This window comes from Diadema setosum, chromosome 8 (assembly GCF_964275005.1).
Source record: "Diadema setosum chromosome 8, eeDiaSeto1, whole genome shotgun sequence".
Classification (NCBI taxonomy): Eukaryota; Metazoa; Echinodermata; class Echinoidea; order Diadematoida; family Diadematidae; genus Diadema; species Diadema setosum.
Window position 1 is genome coordinate 18,754,985 of NC_092692.1, and position 25,100 is coordinate 18,780,084.

General features: G+C 40.8%; 1 protein-coding gene across 1 annotated transcript in view; it reads right to left on the minus strand.

The window, feature by feature from the left end:
* Nucleotides 1-618: 618 nt before the first annotated feature.
* The window catches only part of LOC140231928 (dynein axonemal heavy chain 1-like), a 73,028-nt gene continuing 48,546 nt past the window's right edge, over nucleotides 619-25,100 (minus strand). Inside the window, exons 49-74 of the mRNA XM_072312075.1 lie at nucleotides 23,943-24,134; nucleotides 23,019-23,138; nucleotides 22,047-22,223; nucleotides 21,356-21,547; nucleotides 20,654-20,821; nucleotides 19,828-20,019; nucleotides 18,902-19,033; nucleotides 18,221-18,466; nucleotides 17,378-17,527; nucleotides 16,563-16,723; nucleotides 15,448-15,673; nucleotides 14,570-14,765; nucleotides 13,984-14,135; nucleotides 12,540-12,653; nucleotides 10,932-11,014; nucleotides 10,015-10,318; nucleotides 9,341-9,472; nucleotides 8,552-8,725; nucleotides 8,099-8,281; nucleotides 7,117-7,293; nucleotides 6,458-6,628; nucleotides 5,598-5,728; nucleotides 4,661-4,805; nucleotides 3,728-3,934; nucleotides 2,753-2,987; nucleotides 619-2,245 (exon numbers count right to left, since the gene is read on the minus strand). Of these exons, the coding sequence (XP_072168176.1) occupies nucleotides 2,124-2,245; nucleotides 2,753-2,987; nucleotides 3,728-3,934; nucleotides 4,661-4,805; nucleotides 5,598-5,728; nucleotides 6,458-6,628; nucleotides 7,117-7,293; nucleotides 8,099-8,281; nucleotides 8,552-8,725; nucleotides 9,341-9,472; nucleotides 10,015-10,318; nucleotides 10,932-11,014; nucleotides 12,540-12,653; nucleotides 13,984-14,135; nucleotides 14,570-14,765; nucleotides 15,448-15,673; nucleotides 16,563-16,723; nucleotides 17,378-17,527; nucleotides 18,221-18,466; nucleotides 18,902-19,033; nucleotides 19,828-20,019; nucleotides 20,654-20,821; nucleotides 21,356-21,547; nucleotides 22,047-22,223; nucleotides 23,019-23,138; nucleotides 23,943-24,134 (4,482 nt within the window). The 3' untranslated portion in view covers nucleotides 619-2,123. The remainder of the gene's footprint in view (nucleotides 2,246-2,752; nucleotides 2,988-3,727; nucleotides 3,935-4,660; nucleotides 4,806-5,597; nucleotides 5,729-6,457; nucleotides 6,629-7,116; nucleotides 7,294-8,098; nucleotides 8,282-8,551; nucleotides 8,726-9,340; nucleotides 9,473-10,014; nucleotides 10,319-10,931; nucleotides 11,015-12,539; nucleotides 12,654-13,983; nucleotides 14,136-14,569; nucleotides 14,766-15,447; nucleotides 15,674-16,562; nucleotides 16,724-17,377; nucleotides 17,528-18,220; nucleotides 18,467-18,901; nucleotides 19,034-19,827; nucleotides 20,020-20,653; nucleotides 20,822-21,355; nucleotides 21,548-22,046; nucleotides 22,224-23,018; nucleotides 23,139-23,942; nucleotides 24,135-25,100) is intronic.

The window sequence follows — 25,100 nt, forward strand, 5'->3', positions numbered from 1 at the left end:
TCCCCTTTATCAATAGTGGATTTATGTTCCGACATACATGAGAAGCAATGCATCCGACTCATTGCATAACCCATTAAATCATCTTTTCTTCTTTTTTCTGAATGCCCCTCAGTTACAAGTATACAATATACATGTACACTGCTGTACCTGTAGCATTCAACATAGATATTTGACATCTGCAGACTAGCCAATCAGAGACACTTTGGTAGGAAGTATTGGAGGGTATAGCCTCTGGAGACTGGTATAAGTGTCATTTAAGGAGAGCACACATTCAGAGCAAGGCCTTTCAGTTCATTCTATGTTACTGTCTGTATGCTGGGCTTGAACACCAACTTTTTTTCTGTGGTGGCCTAATTGGGCCACCTGCAATGATAATCTTTGAATTTTGAAGAAAAAAAAAAGTAGTGGCCCAAAATAAAAGGAAACATCAACATACATTCTGAATCTAAGTTTCCCTACCAGACCACCAAAAGAAAACCTTTTAGGAAGTTTGGTTGCCCAAAATAAATCTCTAGTGGCCTTAGGCCACCGCCCACCTCTAATGTGAGCCTTGCCTTATGGTAGTAATGATCAGAAAGAGAAAGAAAATAATGCTGTTTGGACACATTGACATAGTCTCAAGAAATATACTCTTTATTTCCAAGCAAATTCTGACATGTCAGGTACAAGTATGTAAATAGATCACTCAGAACATTGAATACAATAATGGTAGATTCTTTACTTTAGAGTAAATCTCAACATTAGGTGAACAACCACCCACAACAATAAATACAGTACTAGTGATAGATTCTTGGTACAATGTATTTTGTAAGATGAGGTACACTACTCGATTTATGGACGGCAAATTTTCTCAGGAATGACAAGACATTCTAGTCTGAATATTTTATACATACTTTGTGCATTTTATGCATTAAAAAGGAATAAACTTTGGATATCACCACCACCCATATCATGTTTGCTCTATAAGAATTATGAATGTGAACTCAATATTATGTCAAGGTGAAAAAGTTGAACCAAGCTTTAATGTGCACATATCTTATAACAACTTCTTGTGTGTAAACATAGAATACAACAGACCTACAACCAGTATGATTGTGACTAAATTTCATAAACTTTAATGACTCATTGTTTGACAGAAAAGCATGACTTTCAAGATTCACTCCAGTCACATTCATTTGATGCATTCGAAGTGTAATAAAATCTGTATCATATAAAATAGGCACACGGCACAGGCAACCACTTCAGCTCAGTAGAACACATGTGATTATGTAAACATTTTGCACATTATAGTGTCTCAGACACTGCAATAAAAACTGAAATAATTTTTTAATTCACACAACAACCAATACAGTACCTGGTCTCCGGTCAATGGTCTTCAATCAAAGAAAATTGTCTTTAACAGAGAGAACATATTTGTCTCAGCTGTGAATGATTTTAAATGTTGGAATCAATTTGCTAGCCAACCTACATCTGGTCCAGATAAAAGAAGTACACATGACTTTATCAAGGTGATGGTAATGTTTATTTGAGTGTTTCAACTTGAAGTTAAAGGACATAGGCGTGTGTCTCATCGCCAATGTAACATATCAAAGGATATAAATATCTATTCTGTGGGCTTTGAAATTCTATCATCAACATACTTGTAGTTTACAGTGAAAAACAATATACAAACAAGAACCTCATGGTTACCATGTAGTCAAAACGAAGTTGTTATTTCAATTTATCTTATTTTTTAGCATTGGTTGAGCACAGGCACAACAAACCTCAGACTGTTCTGGCTCCCGACACACTAGTGCACATCTTTCAGAAACACGATAAAACATCTCTCTATAATAGACTCAACATTTGTACAAATTGTTTACAAATTATGTACAAATTTTATGGCTTGCTACACATTGATTTCATATGCACCTTAACTTCTCCTGAAAGAATTTCTGTCTCTAGAACTTCAGGTCTGATATAGACTGTCTGTTCAAACTTATGCTATAGCGGCTTGGAAGAATGAATTATAGTTTGAAGCTGAACAGCAGATCTGCATGACTGTGATTAGTTAGATTCCAAACCAATGATGTACTAGCAATAATACTGCGTGATATGTTAGCCTTGGTTCCAGCCTGGGACACTTAATAGTCCAGAGCACAAATCACAGCCACCCCGCGCTTGATCCAGTGGCTCTGCTTCTTGTCGCTCGGAACCTCCACGGCGATGACGTAGTTTGTTGAGTGACCAGTGGTGGACAAAGTACCTGTGAGAATTCAGAGAAAATGGTCACATAAGATAACTAACACATCTTGCTGTATTTCGTGTGTGACAAAATGACCACCAGTTTCAATACTTTATGACAGGTCCTGATATCAAATTTGTTCATACTCTGCTTAACATTTCAGGAAAATAATTCGCTTACTCCCTCAATAGCTTCCTTGAGACAAACTTAAGGACCCCAGCTGATAGGGGTTGGAAAAAGACTTTGAGATGAAGGAGCCCTTCCTAGCAAATGTGACAAGCCTTTGACCACAATCGCAGCCTTAGAAGCAAGGAAAATGATAAATGATTTCCATTCATCAAGCATGTCAGTTTGTGTTACTTTTGGTATTTAGTGATACCATCCATCTGAGGTGATGGCATTCTGAATCAGGTCTGACCAAATTCAAAAATCAGCAATCCTAATCAACTCTAAAAATTTCCCTTGAAAACAAAGCACATGATGAAGGTTGTGATTTATTTAATGCCAACTCTATGGAGTGATTCGTACCTGCTCTAGTGAGAGTCTTGTACATGGGGCAGACATAGATGCCGGTCTCTGGCTGTTTGCGGCTGGCTGCTGGGATGAGCTGCATGCAGGGCATCTCGGTGTACAGCTCCTTGGGGCGTGACTCGGCCAGCTGGTGCTGCTCGTAGCTCCACCTTGCCCCCTCAAGGAACAGGCCTCGGATGTAGCAGCCATTCTCTGGCCGCTCCTTCAGCTGCTCTGCTGGCTCCTTCATCACCTATAGAGTTTTGGGGGGCAAGGCGCAATAAACTCTGTTAGGTCACTCCTCTCTAGTTACATCTACATCACGCATCTTAACCATACCATACAAAGCATGTTCCTTGGCACGTCTGTGTTCTTTATTTTAAGAGCCTGTCTAACACAAACTGCATCAATATTGTCATTTTCCAACTACACCACATAAGGGAATTATTTTAAACAAATTAGGGGAACATGACTTACTCTGTGTAGTCCTCGCAATTTTACAAATTAATTGAACCATGCTTAAGTCTGCTCAAAAGTTGTAATAAAATGCCTTTCAGGAGACCCATGAAAAATCATGAAGTCACTGCAATAACATATGATACACTGTAGTACTCTGAAAAGGTCAAATAAAATCACAGTCAGTGCCATAAATATGGCTTATTGATCCCAGCCTAATTTTACCCTGAGAACTCACGACCACCCAGTAATCTTTCTGATGAGATGATTCTCTTCTTTGCAAATGCACAGGGGCTCAATTTATGGGAAGATCTGGGCCCTGTCTTATTAAGACTTGTGATAGAAATCAATCACAAGTTTATTGAGAGCTGCAATGCAAGTTGCAATTGATTTGGGGACTTGTGATTGATTTGAAGTCTTCATAAGACGGGGCCCTGAGAGGATAAATGAAGTCTGAGATAAGAGAACCTGTGTACAGCAAGTTTCATCATTAATGACTTTCAATAGGGAGGGGCACGATGGGAGAGTGTTCGTTACCTTGAAGTCGAAGCCGATGATGTCGATGGAGATGATGGCCCGACGGGCGTAGTTCTGGAGCGTTCCGGTGAGGAAGGCCTGGGGGAAGAAAAATCCCGAGATCCAGAAGACGCTGGGGATGCCCTGGTGGATCCAGTTATCAATGAACTTCATCCGCTCCACCAGGTCAGTCACCCAGGAGGAGAGAGGCTTCAGTGATGGGTACGCCTGGAGACAGGAAGTAAAGGGAGAATGGGATGACAGAACGGAGGATGATGATCGGATACAACTGGTTGCTGGGCAACACGATGTCATCTCCAGGAAAGTCCACTTTCACGTCTAACAGCGCATTATTAAGCACTGTCGGGAAATTCTCACACAAGAGACATCTGTAAGATTTCGTTAACAGAAGGTGTTGGTCCTATACCAACATTATCAACAATAAGCTAGTTGAAAAAAGGAAAGATTTGATTGGGACACAAAACACAAACGGTAGTTGAGGATTAAGGTTGTCCCATTAATGATATAATTGTGTTTTAATTTGATGACAATATTCCTGGTAGACTGCAAATGTACTGCAATTAAGTGAAAGTCCCGATAAAGAGTGTCCTATGCAGGGCACTGGTTGAACCACATTCACTTGTAAAGTCAACTTTCATATTTCACAAAGCAAAATGTACGGGGCATGAAACCCGTCTATGGGAAAATTGCACTGATAATACCATGATCTTAACTAGCTAGCAAAATCAAGATGCACTCTTACTTATTTGTTGATGGTACGAAATTATGAATTCAGAGAAATATTAGCACACAGATGTCTCTTTACAGAATTCATAAACAGCAACAGCAAAAAAATCCCTTAAAAACAACGGAAACAATTGTCAGATAATAAGGTTGTAGATGTATATTAGGTATGAAATGGAAGAAAGGAGAAGGTGAGGGGCATCCACTGACCTTGCCTGCCCACAGGTCTGGGACGGTGTTGTTGTAGATGCTGTTGGACATGGTCTCCAGCTCAAGGGAGAGGACCACCAATCCCTTGAGGGCCTTAAGGAGGTCCTTGAGGGTGCTGTGGATGGCAGTCAGCAGACGGTTGTACCTGGAAGGGGGCGGAGGGCACAAACAGGTGGTCATGGGCAAAAGGAAAAGAAAGCCATACGATACAATTTGAGTCCCAAAGGGTACACAATTGTTATTACATTCTCAAACAGAGACAGTCTCCAGTTGCCCTCTCTGTTTAATTCTAAGAGCCAACTTTTTCCAACAATTTTTCCATTACTATAGTTCTCTGTCCTTTTGTCTTTCTTTTTATATGCTACACAGTGTATTTTGTCTATGTGTCTACATTTCTCTCTCTCTCTCCATCCATCAATATACCCGCTTATCCATTCATAAATTCATCCATCCATTTATCTATCCATCCATCCAAATGTTTTCATATTCCTTCCATCAATTGCGTACTTACACATTTTGCCTATGATACATTCTAATATCAATATATTTGTGCTTAATATTTTCTGTAAAACTTCATATTTATATGTCTCTGTGGGAGATGGAAAAAAATGAATGAATGAGTGAATGAATCCATCCATTCATCCATCTATCAAACTTTAAATCGCTTTCTATCCCTCGATCCTTCTACTTGTAGTTGTCTGTTCAGGACGTATCCAGAGTGATATGACAAATGGTACAATGTGGCACAATATTTGATATATTCCATTTTCATATATTCAATTGACACAGATATTGTACCAGTGAGGTAGAACAAAGGACTAATAGCTTGATTTCTTTCAGTCTGAAGCAACCACAGAAAAAGGTAGATTGAAGAACAAGACTATGAAATCTGTAAGTGGATGGGTCTAGTAACTAAACTGAGGTGTATTCTTCTTACCTGATGACTTCCTGAATGAGTACAGTGTTCATGGACTCCTCATAGAGTACTGGGTGTTTCTTGGCAACCATCACATGGTCAATGGGTTGAGGAACTCGGGCGAGAATCGCCTTGGCAGACTCCTCAATCACCTAGCAACCAGAGATTGAGGGATAAACATCACGTCACACTAATGTTTTCTTGGTGCTTATGATTACATATTTGTAGCGCACACCAGTTTATATGTCAACATGTCATTACAGAATAAAGCTTTTTATGTAACGGGAATACTACATTGAGAGTGAGTGAGAGTGAGAGGTGACCTTGAAATGGACTGGGGTGGTCATTTTCATAGCAACCTCATACTCCATGAAAGAATTTGGTGCATGGTGGACTGGAAATCACCAAGATTATGCCTCTTACCATGGAAACCTTCCTAGAATACAACATGAAAACTGAATACTCAAAATAACTCTGTACAAAGAAGAATAGACCAACTCAATATTGTGGGTTCCATCAAAATGATATCTACCAAGCCAACTGACACTCAAAAAGACACAGGAACATAATACTGTATAAGCTGTTATTTTTGTGAGGGTTTAATTTTCGCGAATTTCACGAATCACAGTTGGATCGCGAATTCAACAACATGTGAAAATGACTCCATGTGCTGTGTTAATAGAGTATTAACGTAAGCGTCTGCGTTGATTCGTGAAACAACATCTCGCGAAAATGTTTGTGACCTCGTCATTCGCGAAAATATCTGTACGCCAAAATAACAGCGTATACAGTACATGTTAAACTATACATGTACATCCTACCTTCCCCCATCCCCCCCCAAAAAAAAAAATGTCTTGATACCAACAGCAGTCCGCGCCTACCTCTTCTCGAGACTTGCCAGCCCCAGTGGCCGTCTTGGGCTGGAGCAGCATGATGGTGCTGAGTGTGGTGAAGGTCTCGTTCTGGGCGAAGGTGATGTTGGCGTTGTCATGGAGCGAGAAGATCTCTGGGGTGTCGTTGATTGGCAGGCTTCGCACGTACGCCATGTATCCCTGGTAGTACATTGGAAAACAAAAATTGTATAAATTATATAAATTATATAAATTATATAAATTATACAAATATATCTAGCGAGTCTAATATTACACAAACCAGGACAGCTCAGCAATTTCACAAGTGGTTACATTTACGATTGTGGAGTACAGTACTAGACAAAGAAATGTTTGTGTGCATGCCACATTCATGTTGGGATCACAGTTGATATTTTTGTGTGTTTTAAAATTCACGAATAGCACCCGACTCACCAAATTCACGAAAATAAGAACCTCACGATATATTCTGCACATAGAGTATATGTCTATCAATCTATCTTTCTATTTATCTATCTATGTATCTATCTATCTATCTATCTATCTATCTATCTATCTATCTATCTATCTATCTATCTTTCTAGCTATCTGTCTATTTATCTATCTATTTACCATTCTATACATCTATCTACTTATCAATCTAACTATCTATATTTTCAGGATATACTCACATTGTGATCATGGGTGGTAGGAATCTGGTGGAAGATACCCGACTCAGAGAACTGGTGTTCCTCTTCCAGGACGTCGTTGCAGTAGAAGTCAGCCAGGATGTTCATGATGCAGCGTCGGTCCCTGTCATCCGTCACACGGCCACCGTAGTTGATGTGACCGGCCGTGTACTTTAGAACCTGTAGGTAGGATGCGAAATGTTGCAGTCAATGACCATGACACTGTCTTTGTGACATACTAGGTAAAACTAATTCCTTCAGAGGATATGTTCGTCTCTCCCTGGTGCACCTTGCCACTGCTAGAAATCATTTCATCATATCTGTGGCTATGATGATTAAAGCAACAAGACGATACGTACCATATACCTTCTCCTTTTAAGTACTGCTGCTTTAAAGTTTTCACTGAAAATCTACAAAATGAGCAAGTTATGATGACTTCATTTTTGCTCCGCCTTATGATGACAATGGTGAGTTGGCTCAGTCGGTAGCGCGTCTGCCTCACAATCCTAAGGGTCCGGGTTCAAACCCGAGACTGAGCAATGTTGTGTGTAAGCATACCGTCCCCTCTAGTAAGAGGCAAAACACTCTGTCCCTCGGATAGGACATAAAATAGAGGTCCCGAGTATGAGAGAGTAATAACTCATGCACGTAAGATCCTGCTTCATTCATTCATCGCAGGGTGTTTAACCTGGTGAAGTGGTCCCACCTCACATCCAACTGGACCTCATGGAAGACCAGCTTAACGTAGCTGAATATGGGCTATCCAGTCATCTTCTCAGATGGAAATGAACAAACAAACAAACAAAATGATACAAACACATAATCATTAGGAACTTTGTCATTAGGTCTTTTGATTTTGGTTTTGGTTTTGATTTTCTTTCTTTATTGATGGGACACTGCTGATTACATCATGCTTCATTATGATCAATACGCATACAACTGTACATCACTGTCTACACGTGAGACTACAAGCATCCCTTTTTACCTTAAAAGGCACATGGTCCTCATACTCCATAAGGAACATCTTCAGCTGGCTGATGCAGATTCTCAAGTCACCGGTGGTGAACTCGTACGGGATGTTGAAACCGAGGGCACCAAACTTGCGTCTCTCCAGCGCGATGGCATGGAAGAGACTGAGTGAGAACAGCAGGCTCTTGAACTCGTGTGTCTGCGAAAAACGGGAGAGAGAATGGTACGCAATGACACTTACGTGATGGGACAGTAACAAACACTGAATATATTAATCTGACTGACATTGTGTATAGAGTGAAGTGGGCAATGTGTCAAATGAAGCCAAACCATTCAGAAATCTCTACAGAAAACAATTATGATTACTGACAATAGTCAATATTCAAGCAAGAGGGACTATCTAAATGATCTTTTGAATAATCTATCCTTTTGTCAGTCTTTTATAAGTGCCTATTTTTACTGCTTTTACCTTTCCAATGCAGGAGTTGAGGAAGTCATCATTGAGACTGGTGTAGCTCTGAAGCAAGTTTGCCTTGATGCCCCGGGGAGGCTCAATGGTCATCTTAGAGCTGTTCTGGAGGATGGCCACTGGGAACTTTGGACTGGGCATACTGGTCAGCCACAGCCGGAAGTCACGATGCACCTGAAAACATGGACATGGAAAACAAGATTGAGTCAAAGCACCAAAAAATGAATGAATAAATAAATAAGACTACAACATATTTCTGTCCATTTAGTGGTAGCTGAATAAGGAGGACTTCAGCTCAACCCTAGAAGTAATCAAAAGAAAACAGAAATCAGTCTTATTTATTGGTCTTCATCCTCTCTACAGATTCCAACTGACTTTGACTGCAGCAATATTTTAGATGATCTCTCTTCTATGAAAAAGACAGTTTTCTTTGAATTTTGTGATATTTATTTAAAACAAACATAAAAGTCAAAAGTCATGTGGCTTTGATTTTTTAGCTGCAAGAGTGTAAATTTCATAGCAATTGTACATGGAAGTATTATCCATTTTGGTGTGACAATGGGCTTCTTAAGTGAAAAACAGAACTGGAGAAAGAAAGAAGAGATTAACACTGCCATTATTCACTGAAGACACTATGACCTCCACACTGGTCATTCTAATAATGATGATAATAATAACATTGGCTCCACATAAAGCAACAATTCCACCTATTCAACTACTGATGTTCTTGGCATGTTTGTATGATAGTCAGTGCATCCAAGATGATGGCTGGCTGACTTGGCATCTCACCTTGTCCGGGTCGATGTTCTCGATGAGTCTCTCCAAGGAGGGCATCCAACTGGGAGAGAGATGGCAGTTCTGGAAGAAGACCCACTTACCCCGGTCCATGGCACTCCTCATGAGGGCCTCGGCTCTGGGACCCTGTGACACAAAGCACAGTCAAAAAACACAGCAATGTAACCTATCATAACTCTAAAGGCAATTAATCAAAGAGAGACTGACCAAAAATGCTTACAGCTAGTCAAAATAAAAGAACAAAACAAAACAAGTACATAAAGTTGATTTTAAAAAAAAGTCAATTCTAGAAGACAACTGTCTCCATTCTTATACAAATTGCTGAATATTGTGACAAAATGTATCACAGGAGATCTTATAAGATGTTTTCTGTGTACCTTAACATGATTCTAAGACAGATTGCACAGCAGTACAATGAAAGGTAAATCCAAAAAGTGATATCACAGCAGCATGACAAAATGAAAAAACTAATTCGATAAGTTTTGGCTTTATTTTGGTGCTGGCAAATAGGTCTATCATTTTCCATCTGACTACTTTCATCCATACATTATTATGATACACTATGTTGTCTCCTCAAATATTCTGCGCAGTTTTTGCAATCATGTGACCACAAGATATTTTTACAGTCAAACAGGAAGTGATGATTGACATCAAGCTTGAACTCTGACCTGTCCCTGACCCAGGGAGATGGAGGTCAGCTTCTTGGAGAAGCGCATCTCCTCGGCAAACTTGTAGAGGTCGGCGGCCGGGTCGGTACCGACGGAGAGGACAAAGACAAGGGGGATGGTGGCGGAGGACTCCTTGTAGGCGATGGCCAGGTCCGCAGTCTGCGGCTCAATGAAGCGCTGACCCAGGTGGGTAGCCACGTAGTCCTGCATGGCGTTGGTCAACTTGTCGGCCCGGATGCACTTCAGGACCAGGAGCTTCTGGAAGTCGTCCAGGTCGGTGTTCCAGGAACCAGGAAGCGGCTCCCTGGAGTAGGTGATGGGTGAGAGGGAGGAAGGATAGAGATAAAGTTCTCATGAATTTCAACTCCTGGAGGCAGGAATGCATTCTACTGATTTCTTTTTTTTTTTCTTTCCTTTTGACTTGATAAACAGTTTGGCATTTGGTTAGAACTTCTTTACAGCTGTAAATTACAAACACACACATACACACATCCACAAAAATAATTATAGTCTTGCATCACAGACCATTGTAATATTAACCTCTGAAATGTGAAATATGTTAAGATGTGAATAAGTATTGAACATTTTGGGAAATTGTTATTTTAGTTATTTTGCCCAGTGTACGTTTACAAAATGATCAAAAACCATTTCTCCATCAAGTTCAAAATTTAAATACAGAGAAGCCTCAGAATACTGACAAAAGAGTTTCAACAGTGATGTACAAAAAGGACATCACACTGCAATACTGAAGGTCCAGACATATCTCTTCAAGAGGTGAGAGAAGAGTATGAGATGTTTTATATGGACCAACTGGAGTATATTTACATTGCGACAAGATAAAAGAACAAATGGCTGCCCTCTACTAACTCATGTTCATAAACACAAAGCTGTGATTGTTGGACTCCCCAAGGTCTTACCTATGAGGCTCTGTGCTATCAAAGATGTGCTGGAAGGCATCAGAGTGGTTTCCAAAGTCCTTGGGAAATGCGGCAAAAGTGGGCTGGAAATCGAACATTGCAGAGCAAACAATGAATATGATTTGTTTGGAATTCACCAACTTTGCCAGCTGAGATGACACTGATACCGAGTGATATTTTGGGCAAAGCTGAGTGAGCTTCGCATCGCTGGGCACTTGGAGACAACAATTAATTGATGTCTTTCTCTCTGAGCACATGTACACAATATACTAATAACATTAACAATAAAATTTCCTAGCAAGACATATATCAATGATAGAGAACCAGAACAGAAGTTGCAAGTAGCGTCCTTCATTACTCCAAATTTATTCAGTCATCAAAAGCATCCCTACCCTTCCTGATCCTTAAGATTCAAACATAATTGAGCAAACAGAGATGTCCAACTTACTTTCAAGATGGAAGACTCACAGGTTGATATTAATCATTACATACATAATTCAGGGGAAACCATATACTAAATGTACACACGTTTCAGGGGAAACCGTATGTTAAATGCATTGTGGTTGTCAACTTAATGATACTATCTTCCTATCTTCCTCATCATGTGACAAGCACATCATAATATATATATACCAGTATATCACTTTACTTGTACAGTCAAACCTGTCTATAGCGGCCACCCAAGGGAAACGAAAAAAGTGGCCGTTATAGACAGGTGGCCGCTATAGACAAGTTATCCAACTATATGTGTGCATTGCCTATGCATGTACATGTATCATCGCTGTATACATCGCATAGGTATAATATGTACTTAGTGTACATGTACATGCGTCCCTATGCACACGTGTGTTTCATGCATTGAACAATGCCGGTGTTCATGAATTGATGGATATACATTATAGTAGCATGTTGTACAGTCGTGAAAAAAAGCTTAACACTAGTGCATTATTATGACTGAATATCAACAAGTGACGATTGCAGCGGTGGCGATCACTGAAAGTTGCCCATGAATGTCTGGCACGGCCACAAGTCAGAAAAACACGCTGAATTACCGGCTCTGTGGCCGCTATAGACAGGTTAAACTCTACCGCGGGAAACAAAATTTGTGGCCGCTGGCCGCGTTAGACAGGTGGCCGCTAAGGCAGGTTTGACTGTATATAACAGGACAAGGGTCAAAGGGCATCACAGCATCTATGCCATCTCCTGCTTGCTGAATTCTTTCAGTGCCACGTACGTTCACATGCCCAATTCAGTTGACAGCTGGCCAACTTCAATGGTTTGCTCAAATGCGCATTCACACACAAACTGAAAGATTATGAATATTCCCAGGTTATTTATATTGAAAGGGTCATTATAGCCATTGCTTTTTCAAAAAGTATAGATCTAAGCAAAGTTTGCAATTTTCCTGACATCTTTGCTGTTCCAAATTTCTATCATAGAAAGCTTCTATCAAAAAAAAAAAAAAAAAAAAAAAAAAGGTACATATCTTTGACACAGAGAATGTTTTCCAAAAACACTCATGCCTCATGGTCTCAAAATAAGTATTCAAACAAGAGGTCAATTTACACCATGGCATTGAGCTTACAGGTAATACTTCGATCATCTTACCAGGGCACCAAGAGAGAGGATCTCCATCCAGGCCCTCTGAGAGAGCCAGCTGGGGCAGGGGTTAGGAAGCTCCTCTTTGATTGGTCCACCGGATAACAGGAACCTCCACTCTTCCTACAGAGGGATCAAAGAACACAGAATTCATCATGTGTGTGTGAGTGTGTGTGTGTGTGTGTGTGTGTCCGTATCTTAACCTGTTGAGGACGGTTTGATTTTGCTACAACACGCATTTCCCATAGACACCTGCCCGAGTATACTCGGGACTCATCCTCAACGGGTTAATTAAAATTTTCAGTTCTGTATCAATGCTCTTAGAAATGCCTATGTTATGTAATGTTATCTACGATTATTATAATCATTATCATCATCATAATTGGTAGAGTCAGCATTATGTATCCCCAGTGTACACTGACCTGGAAAGTTCATAGACCATGTGATGGCTACATCTGGTAACAAATGCATACACTCATCCAACAGACAGGTAAATGAACATGTATACACATTTGCATGTGTGTGTGTGTGTGTGTGAGTGTGACTGGTATGGTCTTGTTAGTTTCACCAACAACATTCATGCACATTCTCAATGGGTGGTTTGGCCCTAGCTAGAGAAGGATATCTTCTTACCCACAGTAATCTCTCAACAGGTGTTTTAGTGAGAGGTACATGTAAACTCTTAGTAGCTTGCATAAGAAAGTGAAGCTTGTACCATCTTTTCCTGTATTTTGGGTCATTACCTTTTTTTCATTTTAAGAACAAACAGGTATTACACTCACTGGTAATAACCTGTGGACATTATCCCTTTAAATGTACCTGTCTTTCACTAAAAAAAAAGACAAACAAACAAAAACACAGTTACACAAACAAACATGTTTGTGAACAGAGACAATCTTTTTGGTCCACCCCCTTTATTTAAAGGGATCGTATAGTTTTGGTTGAGACCTAATTTCAGGTTTCTAACATTTTTTGGTGAGATAATGAGAAACCTCTTATGAAATATGAAAGAGCATGTAATTCTATGAGGAATTCAACGTTTTATTTGATGAAAATTGGTTTTGAAATGGCCGAGATATCCAAAAAAGAGCGATTCTAATAAAGTGTGGGACCCACACTTTCTTACGATCGCTTTGTTTTACTTTGTTTTTGGATGCTTCAGTCATTCCAAACCCGATTTTTATCAAATAAACTTTGAATTTCTCTTAAAATGGTATGCTCTGTACTATATCATAAGTGTTTTCTTGGTATCTCGCAAAAAGTTAGAAGCCCAATTCTCATCTCCACCAATACTGTACCATCCCTTTAAAGAAGATGGGAGTGAAGGAGGAAGTGTACTTCCTATTTGACCCTTTGTGTGTTTTGAGCGCCCACTGGCACAGAGAGACCCATAATATCATGCACACTGTCCAAAGCCCCAGAACAGAAAGGGTTTAGAGGTTGAATTCCTCACCATGTTGATCTTGCCATCGTTCTGCAGGATGCGGACGCAGAGCAGGAAGGCGAACATGAGCTTGTGCTTCTCAAACAGACTGCGGCAGACGTTGGAGTACAGGCTGTAGGTGAAGTACTCGTTGATGTTGATGATGCGCTGCGGCAGGTTGTCTGTGGGAAGGAAGCCGACAAGTTTTCGGAGGAGCTCCAATACCCAGTGCTTCATGACCTTTTAATGACTTTAAGGGTGACAATCTGTGTAACATTTTCACATTAGAGAAGAGTGCTAGCAAAGTAAACACTCCTGGCTTTATTGAGAAACTTTTGGGGTAAAGAGCACATATTTTTTCTTTTCTTGCAGAATGCTGTCAACAGAGCTGTAAGATGTATACAGGCAGAATCTGTCCACTGCAGGTAAAGCAGCATATCATATCAACATTGGATTTTTTTTTTCTTCTATTTTCCCAACTTGTTTTTCTTCTTACTACTGTGCAAATGCATTCGATACAATGTAACATTATCCCTTGACTTTCATGTAATGTGTAATGATGTCAATCGTCTCTTATCTTCATCTTCCAAGAACAGAAAGAATATGAAATCTTTACCGGCTCTCTCCGAGTTGGCGATGCCAGAAAGGAAAATGTTGATGAACCATCCCAGTGAGTACTGGTACATGGGGTCCACGATGGCCAGGTCTGTGGTACAGAAGAACAGCAGCTGGGTGCGGACAGCCACAGGGATGTACTGGGAGCGGGTCTCGTCGATCTCTCGCTCCGTCTGCTCGGCGACGATCACCTTAGCCTGAAGGTTTGAAAAGTGCAATGGCAAGAGAGTTAAGTTTGTTTCTATATTACCTCTTATGACAGCAAACTGAAGTGAATATCAAATCAGAAGACGATGTGGTTTCATATCATGGAATCTAGCTTATTCCTCCATTATGAAACTGAACTTCCAATCTAAAGAAAATTGTGCTGTGATGAAAATCCTAGTATTTTTTAGGCAATCATACTGGATTAAAAGCAGATTGTGACTACTACGCTTATGTATAGCACAAGTGACACTCTTTTGAAATGAAAGTGTTCATGGCCTCTAGTGGTACTCACATTCACTCCATTTTATAATGAAACTTCTAATCTAAAGCCTGACAGATTCTTTTTCTCTTTCCTTCCTTTCCCCCCTTTTAAAACATCAGGGCAAAATGATCACAACATAGAGTGACTGAAAAATCATGAAATGAGAGAAAGAAATCTTCACTGCACAAGATATATCAATGGAAATTATACAATTCTATGAAGTTAATTGACAGAATAACAGTCTCAGTGATGGAACACCTGGGCAAATAATCATAACATGAGTGACTGGAAAAAAAAAATAATGAAATGAGAGAAGTCTTCATTATTTGACCTATGTCCATGAGAAGCACATTCAATTCTTTGAACGTACAACAGACATCCAGACGGACAAAAGGGAGAGAAACACTGACCTTGATCTCCTGAGCCTTGACCTTGGAGGCCTCCAGCACCTGGATGAGGTCGACGTCGTCCACGGGGTTGCCCTCGGAGGAGCTCAGCCGCTCCAGGATCTTGTCCTCGATCTCCTTCAGCTCCTGCTTCATCTTGGCATTGCTGACGATGAGCTGGTTCTTAGCCTCCTCCAGGTCAGGGCGTTCCTCTGCCACCACACGGGCCAGCAGCTGGTCCTCCAGACCACTGGGGGTGGGATGGATGGGGGCAGGGGTGTGGTGGTTTTATAGTTTGAAAGTTAGATTGGTTTTAATGCTGAATAAATACTGTATAAGGTGTTATTTTCCTGGGGGTTAATTTTCAAGAATTTTGCAAACCACTGTTGGACCACGAATTTATCAACACGCGAAAATGTTGCCATATGCTAGGGTAATAGTGCACTTATGATGGCCTCGGTGTCAAATCGCGAAAACAAAATCTCACGAAAATGTCTGTTACCCCTCATTAGCAAAAATATCTGGATGCCAAAATAACAGCTTATACAGAAAGAGGCATTAAGAGAAATCCCTCAAATCAAAATACAGATGTCCTGATATGATAAATTCTTGAGAAGAAATGTTAAGTATGTCTAGAGGGCATTTAAATCCATGTAAGGGACACCAATGAAGAAGCACTTATCCTTGTCTGTTGAACATCATGAGTTGGGGCTCATGGAGTGGTGTGCGCAAAGAATTAAAACCAAAAAAAAAAAAATGGAAACTTTCATGCATTTCAAGCAACATGAAACTAGCACACACAAAAAAATTAAAGTATGCAAATATTTTGCTTGTTATATGAAATAACATTTCATATGTTAAATGTGTGGATTAAACGCATAAAAAATTTATCTTACGAGGCAAACCACAACAAAAAATTACTCCGGCAAAAATGTATTTTACAGTATCTTTTAAATGAAAAATTGTTGATAAGGTAAATGATGGAAATGTTTTCCAGTAAAAGGCCATTAATTAGTAGCGCATGCTACATCTAATGTATCAAAATAACTGGGGGAATAAAGAGCAGCATGACAGGATGGTCTGTGATATCCACTGCACCAACAGTGGAGGAGTTAAGAATGTAAATGTGAGACAATCACCTTGGAGAGAGGGTGAAGTTGACCAGGGTGACCTTGGTGGACACCTCAGGGGTGTAGTGGGGGTTGGGCAGCTTGGTGGTGATGTAGAACTTGAAGTCCTCGTGGTACGGGATGACGGCATCACCGAGCTTGATCACCAGACTGCCTTGCTGTTTGAAAGTCTGAGGCACGAAAGAGACATAGCACATACGCAAAGGTTTAGTAAATGGTTAGGATTGCTGCTCTCATTACCTATTGCGAGTTACTATAGAAATCAATGGCAAGTTGGATGGAAAGACTTGATTTCTATTATTCATCAAAATAAAGGTCCCTTACCAGCTTCAAAGCATCAGAAATCACAACATACAGTTGTATGGTAGGTTTTTATCCACTTAACTGTCTACTAGCTAATGAATATACTTACCTGTCTATCTCTCTGTCCATTCAGTAGTATTCATTTATGTAAAATATCAACTACATGTATATACATGTATGTCTATATATAAATCTAGAGTATATGTCACATATTTCACAGTATCCTGTTTTCAATAAACTGGTATCTGCAAAATCAACAACTCATGAAAATATTTCCCGCATACACATATGCACTGCATACCTTTTCCAAGGAGGGAAAATCACAAAATGTTCTCCCAATAAGGGGATAATATGTATTTCTCATTTCATATCACTCTAGTTCTTGATCGTGAATGCAAATACTCACAAGATTGTCTCTCAAATCTAAATTTGCAAAAGATATAGTGTAAATAGTATATTAGAAAGTTTGAATAGCTCCCTCTATCAAAGAGGAGCTATGGGTGGAAGAGGTAGCTAAGTACCTGCTTCTGAAGGATAGGTTCCAGAGCTGGGTCCAGCTCCTCAGCAACATTCTCCAGGAGACAGGGTTTGCCGAATCGCACAGCGTTCTCCAGGCTGCGCAGGAAGTCACGGTCCGACAGCTTGATCACGTCAATGCCGTTGTCCTTTTCCTGTAGTCAGGATTTGATAAGTGATAACAGATATAATAACAATGTCAGCAATGAGGAAGGTAAGAACAATAGTATCAATATTACCAATCATAATGAAGGTACCATTCCTATCATCACAACACTAATATCTAATGTTTAGTAACACTGACACTGCCATGAAAATCTGCAATGCAGACTCTTATGAGATTTGCTAGCAAACAATATGATTTCTAATACTCAAATGTTCCTGCATTACAAAATACAGCAAGCTTCAACATTGTCTGCAGGCTTCATGGCTTTCTCCATATTTTACAACACACCAAACTTTCATAACAGTGCGTAATTTCTCTTTCGCCGAAATCTGTGAAGCCGACGAATCCATGATTCGATGCTCAAATACACAATTAAAACCAAGGAAAGGAGATTATCCACGGCACACAACAATAATGCGTTAGTCTGATAAAGCTCACGTGGATAAATAATCGAAGTAGAAAAGGTGAATTTTCCCCGAGGCAAAACAGAAGAATAATACCTCCGTCTGATACTCAGCATGCACTATGACATATTGGCTCTACTGCATAGGCACACATGGTGGGCACTCTCCTGACATAATATCCAGTGAGTATTTTGCAATACACCAGTACAATTAAAAATGATGCATTATTATCTATGCAGCACCAGTTCAGAGATCCACAGTGCGTAAACTGTCCATACCAGTGCTTTGATCCACTTGTTAGCCTGACCCTGAGGGTCGATGAAGAGCGGCCAGCGGCGGGAGAACTGCATGATGACGCCGTTCTCGATGGACAGGTTGTCGCGGGGGAGACCGGCGATCTGCCACGCCCGGATCTTGACGGGGTCACCGAAGGACTGGATGAAGCCCGGGTCCGTGGTGCACGGCACGTGGTAATCCTTACACTTGGCCTGCCAGTCCCCAGACAGAGACAGTCTGTACTCCCCCTGGGATAGAGGCAAAACAGTGAATGTGTTACAAATGACCGATGCAAGCAACGTGGCCAGAATGAGGAACAGTCTTTTCCTTGCAGTGTATAATAGTGCAGGGAAGGGAAAAGCGAAAAGGGAAAGCAAAACATCTTCTCGCTATCATCCTCACTTCAAAACTATCATGTCGTTCGTGTAAATGAAGTCTATGGCGCTGATGAATGAAACCAGTAATGAAAATTTACATAGCGCTTTATATATGATATGCTATATACACAAAATGAAATATTTTGTTGTTCTTTTGCTTCACTACCTGCTGAGTGGAAATGAACTAAATAGGGCCTATGACAGCAGGTATATGTGAACAGACACTACACTGGTATTCATGAAATCTACAAGCAAATGCACGATCTGCTAGCACAGAAAGAGATTTATGAGGGCTTTGGAACGTACTGTGAAGGGTCCCAGGTAGGCCACGTAGCCGGCTGATATCAGCACGTCCCCAGTGATCTGGTTGATCACATTCTCCAGGAGGTCAACGGACTCTTGCCATCGGCCCTTCTCATCGGCCAGTCCACCAATGAGCTGCGAGGGAATACGAGACATTGTTTTTTAAACAGCTCTTCATGTAGGACATTCAGCAGAGTCAATAGTACAGTGACGAATTCTCAATTCTTTATGCATGATATACTTTAAAAAGTTGATAGAGGAAAGCAAATTGTATTTGTAACTTATTAGTATGATTTTAGCACTGGAATCCATTCTTACAGTTTAATTTAAGAAGAGCTGCATTTATCACTCCTTAGCTTGTTCCTCAGGGGCATATGAAATGAGCATAATGGTCAGATTCAAATTAAACCGTAGAGTGTACAAAAATCCCAGCAAAGAAATTATCAAAAGTATTCATACACAGTACAAGCTTCACCAAGTTTTCATTGGGCGTTGCAAAAAAGAGAATCCTACGGGCAGGGGAGCATATCAAACATTATCTTCTGGTTGTTGTTGTTGTTTTTTTTTGTAGTTACAAACAGTAGCGCTAGATAGATGTTCTGAATTGTCATTTAATACTGCTGCAGCTATGAAGCATCAAAATAGCACAATGTAGACTGCAAATAACTCTACATAATACTTCTTTCATGGGACTTTGTAACAATATTTCAAACATTCATACTGGAAGCAGCCATAAGGAGTCAAATGCATGCAATTGATTCTCATCTAATACAATCCCCTCAGGAATATGGTTACGCTATTGCTCCACTGTGCTGACCCTTAATTTATCACTCCTCTACGTGAATGCTCGTTTGGGACAGAGAGTAGTTTCCAAGAAATGGAAAAGCATGATGAAAGAAAAAAATGAGTCAAGGCCTTGGAGAGCCTACCTTGTCTGCCCGAATGAGGCGGGCCTTGCAGAGGTCACACTTGTTCTCTAGTTCCTCCTTCTTGGCGATGCAGTCCTCGTACTTGGCCTTGAGGGTGGCGATGCCTTCCTCCACCTCCCGAAGGTTGGCCTTGGCTGCGTCAAGGATGCGCTGTGTCTTCTCCAAGTCTTCCCTGGCGATCCGCAGGGACTCCTACACAGGGAGAGACGACAGGATTCTGGTGCTAGGATTCAGGTGTACTCTGTGTGACACTATGGGGCGCTTTTGCAGTGGCAACCCGAACGTTAGATTGTGCGTGTCATGAGAAAATTTTGGCAGTTAGCATAGTTACGAGCCTGTGACAAGCTGCATCCCCTCGAAACGACAACAGTTCTCAGTCAAAATGGTGTCTGACTAGAAGCCCCAATGCAGCTGAAGGAATGTGACATCATACACACATTTGTGCCTGGGAAATTTGAAACTTGGCTGATCTGCCACAAAATGGGTCTAAAAGCATGCCATCATCAAGGGTGGTAGCTTCCTGCATAGTGCAGCTCACTGCATTGCCTTGCAAAAGCTCAGCTGTATCAAATAACATGCTTTTTGACTGCACAATGAAAAAATAGCACATTTTTTTCTTCTTTTTTTTTTGGGGGGGGGGGGATTTGTAAAAGAAAATAATAAATCCTTCTATGACAACAGCAGCAATACCAATTACTCTTTTATAACATTAATACCAATCAATCTTTCATATAATCTTCCAAAAACACCTATCACCCATCTATAACACCACCACCACCACTAATCACTTTAACCCAATCAGAGAATGAAAGAAGGGAGAGCCCACCCTCTTTGGTGCCACATTCTTGGCCACAAAGTGGTACTTGTGCATGGCCCGCGCCCACTGGCAGATGGAGGTACAGGCCTTGGAGACCCTGGCGATGGCTGCCGGAGTGAACTCCTCGTTGTCGATGTACGGCTGGATCTTGGTGATGACAGCATCGGGGATGTTGTCCTGGTGACAGAGGAAGAGGAGGAGGAGGAGGATGAGGTTGAGATGAGTACGAGGAGAAGATATGAAGGGGTTCATGTCTACATGTCCTAGAAACCTAGAGTCGGCAAGGCTTGTATTGTTCTCAGAGATGGATGCATCAAACCCAACTAAACAAATCTAAACAAAATGCACTCAAGTATTATGTTTGCTAAATTCTAGCTAGGGGACATTCTACCATGGCTGCCATAACTATGGACTGGCATTTTTTTTTTTTTTTTGTTGTTGTTGTTGGCATGAAATTAAGGTACATTAGGGGTTGAGAATATCATGAATTTCCATCATTTCCTCAAGAACGAGACTACAAGTAGTTTTGCATCAATGAAACTACGCATAGTTTTGTTGGTAGTGCTACCACGTGCTAAACTTCAGGCAGTTATCGGGAAGCAAATTATAAGTAGTTTCGTGTAGTGTGACTGCAGCTAATGAGAGCTCCTGTTGGGGGGGGGGGGGGGGAGGTTGGGAGGTGAAATGCAAGTTTTGCCCATTCTTCCTCACCTTGTCATACTGGAAGAGACTTTCCAGGAACTTGCCGGGGTCCTGCAGGAGGCCCTTGCCGGCATCCCAGTAGTCGTCCACTTTGGTGCCTGGCTTCTCCCCTGCCACCTTCTTTGGTTTGATGCCCTTCATGATGCAGACTGCATCAATCACCATCCTCACACCGGCAGGGGGTCGCTGGAGGGCACGAACCTGGTAGATAAGGCAAAGGGGGGGGGAGGGGTGAGATGTGTGCAATTGATTATTAGCTCAGGTTGTATGAAGGGGCCAAAGCCACTGTTGTACCGAGCAAGAATCTGTTTTTACTCTTTTAAAAGTCAGAGAATGCTTCCTTCTACTCAGCAAACGAATCAAAGTGGGGAACAATAGTACAATAATAGTATGTACATGTTATGAGACCAAAGCAGAGAAATATCTTAAAACAATCCTTTTATGATGAATTTAAAAACTTTTTATTTCACAAAAAAAGAGAAATATGTCAAGATATACCCATTCTAAGTGTTATCCACAAGAATGTAAGATGTGGGTTTACGCTTCTTGAGAAGCATGTAACATTTATGCCATCTTACTCTGAGTTTTGTTGGCATCACAGTACTAAACACAATACATCATATTTGTTTCTGGCAAGATATCTTTGAAAAACAAAGACAAAACAAAACTGATGTCCCTCATTTATCCACTAGAAGCCCACCTCCACAACATCATTACGGTTGAGTGATTTGAGGGATGCCAGAGCAGCGTCCAGTGCTGGCAGGGCCTCATCCAAGTCTCGCTGGGCATCGCTGGCTATCTCCTGGGTCTCCTTGGCCTTAGCCAAGGCCTGCTGCTCTTCCTTCTGGACAACCTCCATGGTCTCATTGGCTTTGGCCTGCAGGAATTAAGGTTGTAAGGAAGAAACAGCTTGTTTTATTAGTTCCATGACATTTATTCCTGCGACAATTTGCTCTCATGAAATATCTGCACGCTAAGCCAAACACAAATTCTACCAACAAAAATAAACCTAACCCTAATCCTAATCCTCAAATCAAACTAAACCCAAAACCCTATCACAACCCTAACCCTAACCCATGTCCTTGGAGAAAATAAAACTGGAGCAATTGTCACAGGAGCAATGTCTTGCCACCATTTTATTATCTGTTGTAAATCTTAACCAACTGAAGACCAATACTTCAATGGCTTTCGTGAATATACAACGGGCAGTCAAATAAGTTTCTTTCAGCCTATTATATCTAATAATAATAGCACCACAGTCTCACACCAATGAATGACAGATAACAACGATGGTGGATTTAATAATTATATAAATGAAGCCATCAATGCCAACCCCGGCATTGCCAGTCACAATGAAATACTCGGATGCTGTGTGATGTGCACCACCTGTTTCAATCTTGCAACAACATAGGCACTAAGATCACATGGCTTAGGCACTGAAGGAAACAACCATATATTGCATCCATGTTTTGATCTTGTCGGTGCATGAGCAGTGCACACCAATATTCTAAATCATTTTGTGGAAACTGAGAAAAAGATTTGAGAGCAGGACCACTACTGCAAAGGGGAATCAGGAGAAAGAAGGTATTGTCAGATCAGTTGTAAAAACTGGTTTCCATGAGAGAGAGAGGGAGGAGACAGGCATGGGTGAGAATGTTAACTATGCACTGACCGTGTCAATTTTGATCTGCTCCATGGTGACGACCGTCTCCTTGGACGCCTCCTCCAACATCGGCTGCATCGTCTCCAGCTCTTCCTGCATCTTGGCCACGTCATCTGCTGTCGTCAGGAGCTGCGTCATGGCAACGAGGGACAACAGAGGTTATAGGAGGGCGTCTCTCAAATAACGCACATCTTCACACAATATGGCATCGTCCTTGCATGCACTCTATCAGAAAAATGATTTCTAGTTTTACCAGTTTAACTGTCCCTTACCTTACCAAGCACCCCTATTGCTGCTGGACACAAGATCTTAATTCAAAGACGAATGTACAAATGATAGTCAATCAGATGCACATCCACACCTATACCTTAACACATTTAACAGAACCCTAAACACGCATTCATGTGTATTCACATATATTAATCTGGATATATATGACTGTATACATGTACAATTTATTCAAAGGATAACGTTTCGTTTTGTCATTTCAACTTCAAAGTCACTTAGATGCTTTCATTTATCTGAAAAATAAACGTGTTCCTTTTACAAGCAAGAAGTAATCCTGATATTGTTTCATCAATGACAACCCCCCCCCCAAAAAAAAATAAATTAACTGCCTTCTCAAAATAATTACCACACATAAAAAGAAAGGAAGTATCACAACATAGCATAATACGTGGTAAAAATAAGTATGAGGAGCCATTGTTGCTGAGATTTGAGTCCCCTAGCTGCGACGGTTGAGTCCTTGGACAAGGCATTTTATTCTAATTGCCCAATTCTTTAGAGCTGTTGCTTCCTTGAATACAAGCCTTCACTGCTTCCTTAGTAAAGCAGCCATGTAACACAAATGATGATACAAATCAGACATCTGACATAATAGTAAATGACATCTATGTCACATTTGAGGGTATTCTCATCTTGAAGATGCCCCACCTTGTCGAGACCAGTCTTGGTGCGGTTCCTGGCCATCTTCAGCTCGTTCTTCTTCAGGCCGAGGAGTTTGCTGAAGATGCCGAGGAGCTCCAGGTAGCTGGTGGGAGTCACATAGTTATGGCGGGAGAGCTCGGCCAGGAACAGCGTGGACTTCCTCGCCACGGACTGGTGCACTTCCACACACATGCTGACCTGTGTAGGGCAGGAGAGAGAGGTGGTGTCGTTCAGTCATAGTGTTTACATACGCAGCAAACTTGACATTATTTTGGTAGAAAGGTTGTTGAGCCCATCAAACGCAGGTGCATTAAAGTTTTCTTGCTTTGAAAATTTCCTCTAACTCACTGGCAAATAGCAGATTATCCAGCATAAATGATTTTTACTGGCCTACATGCTTCACAGGAACTATGCAATGTAAATGCATGTGGACTCTTGCATGGATTCATTCTACCCTGATCATCACTTATCTCTATGTTATAAAAAGTATATCTGAATATGTGCCATCTATTCTATTGTAGTATGTCAACTATTTGTCTTCCGAAAACCTTCCACATCAAGATTTTGCTATTGATATCATCTGTCCATCACTGTTGAAGTACAGTTGAACCTCTCGTATCCGGACAAGTCGGGACCGGGGCTCATCCGGATAAGGGATTTGGCCGGATACGGGAGACTCAATGCTTTATACATGTACATATACATGTACATACACATGTACTGATGTAGCCCATTGTAGTACCACATGTAGTAATGTGTATACTGCAACCTTTTCATTGTTACACTCAGTAAAAGACCCCAAAATAGAGGTTCGTGTTTGCAAGAATGAAATCATTTTCTTTTATAAATTCTTGGAATGATTTACCTAAATAATTATTAAGAAATGTATCAAGTAGATCTTGAAAATAAACCGTACTCGGCAAAGTGGACTGTAGGTCGCCATTGTTAGATTGAGTTGGGAATCCCCCTTTCCTCCCGTAATTATTTAAAAAAATCACTGCGAGATTGCGTCCGTATAATAGAGAGATCCGGATAAAGGGAGGCCGGATAAGAGAGGTTCAACTGTACTACCATACTGTGATTAACAAAGACATTGGCATCACTAGACTGAGCATGACTTGCATGTTTCCCCGCAACATCTTTTGTTAATCATATAATTGATAA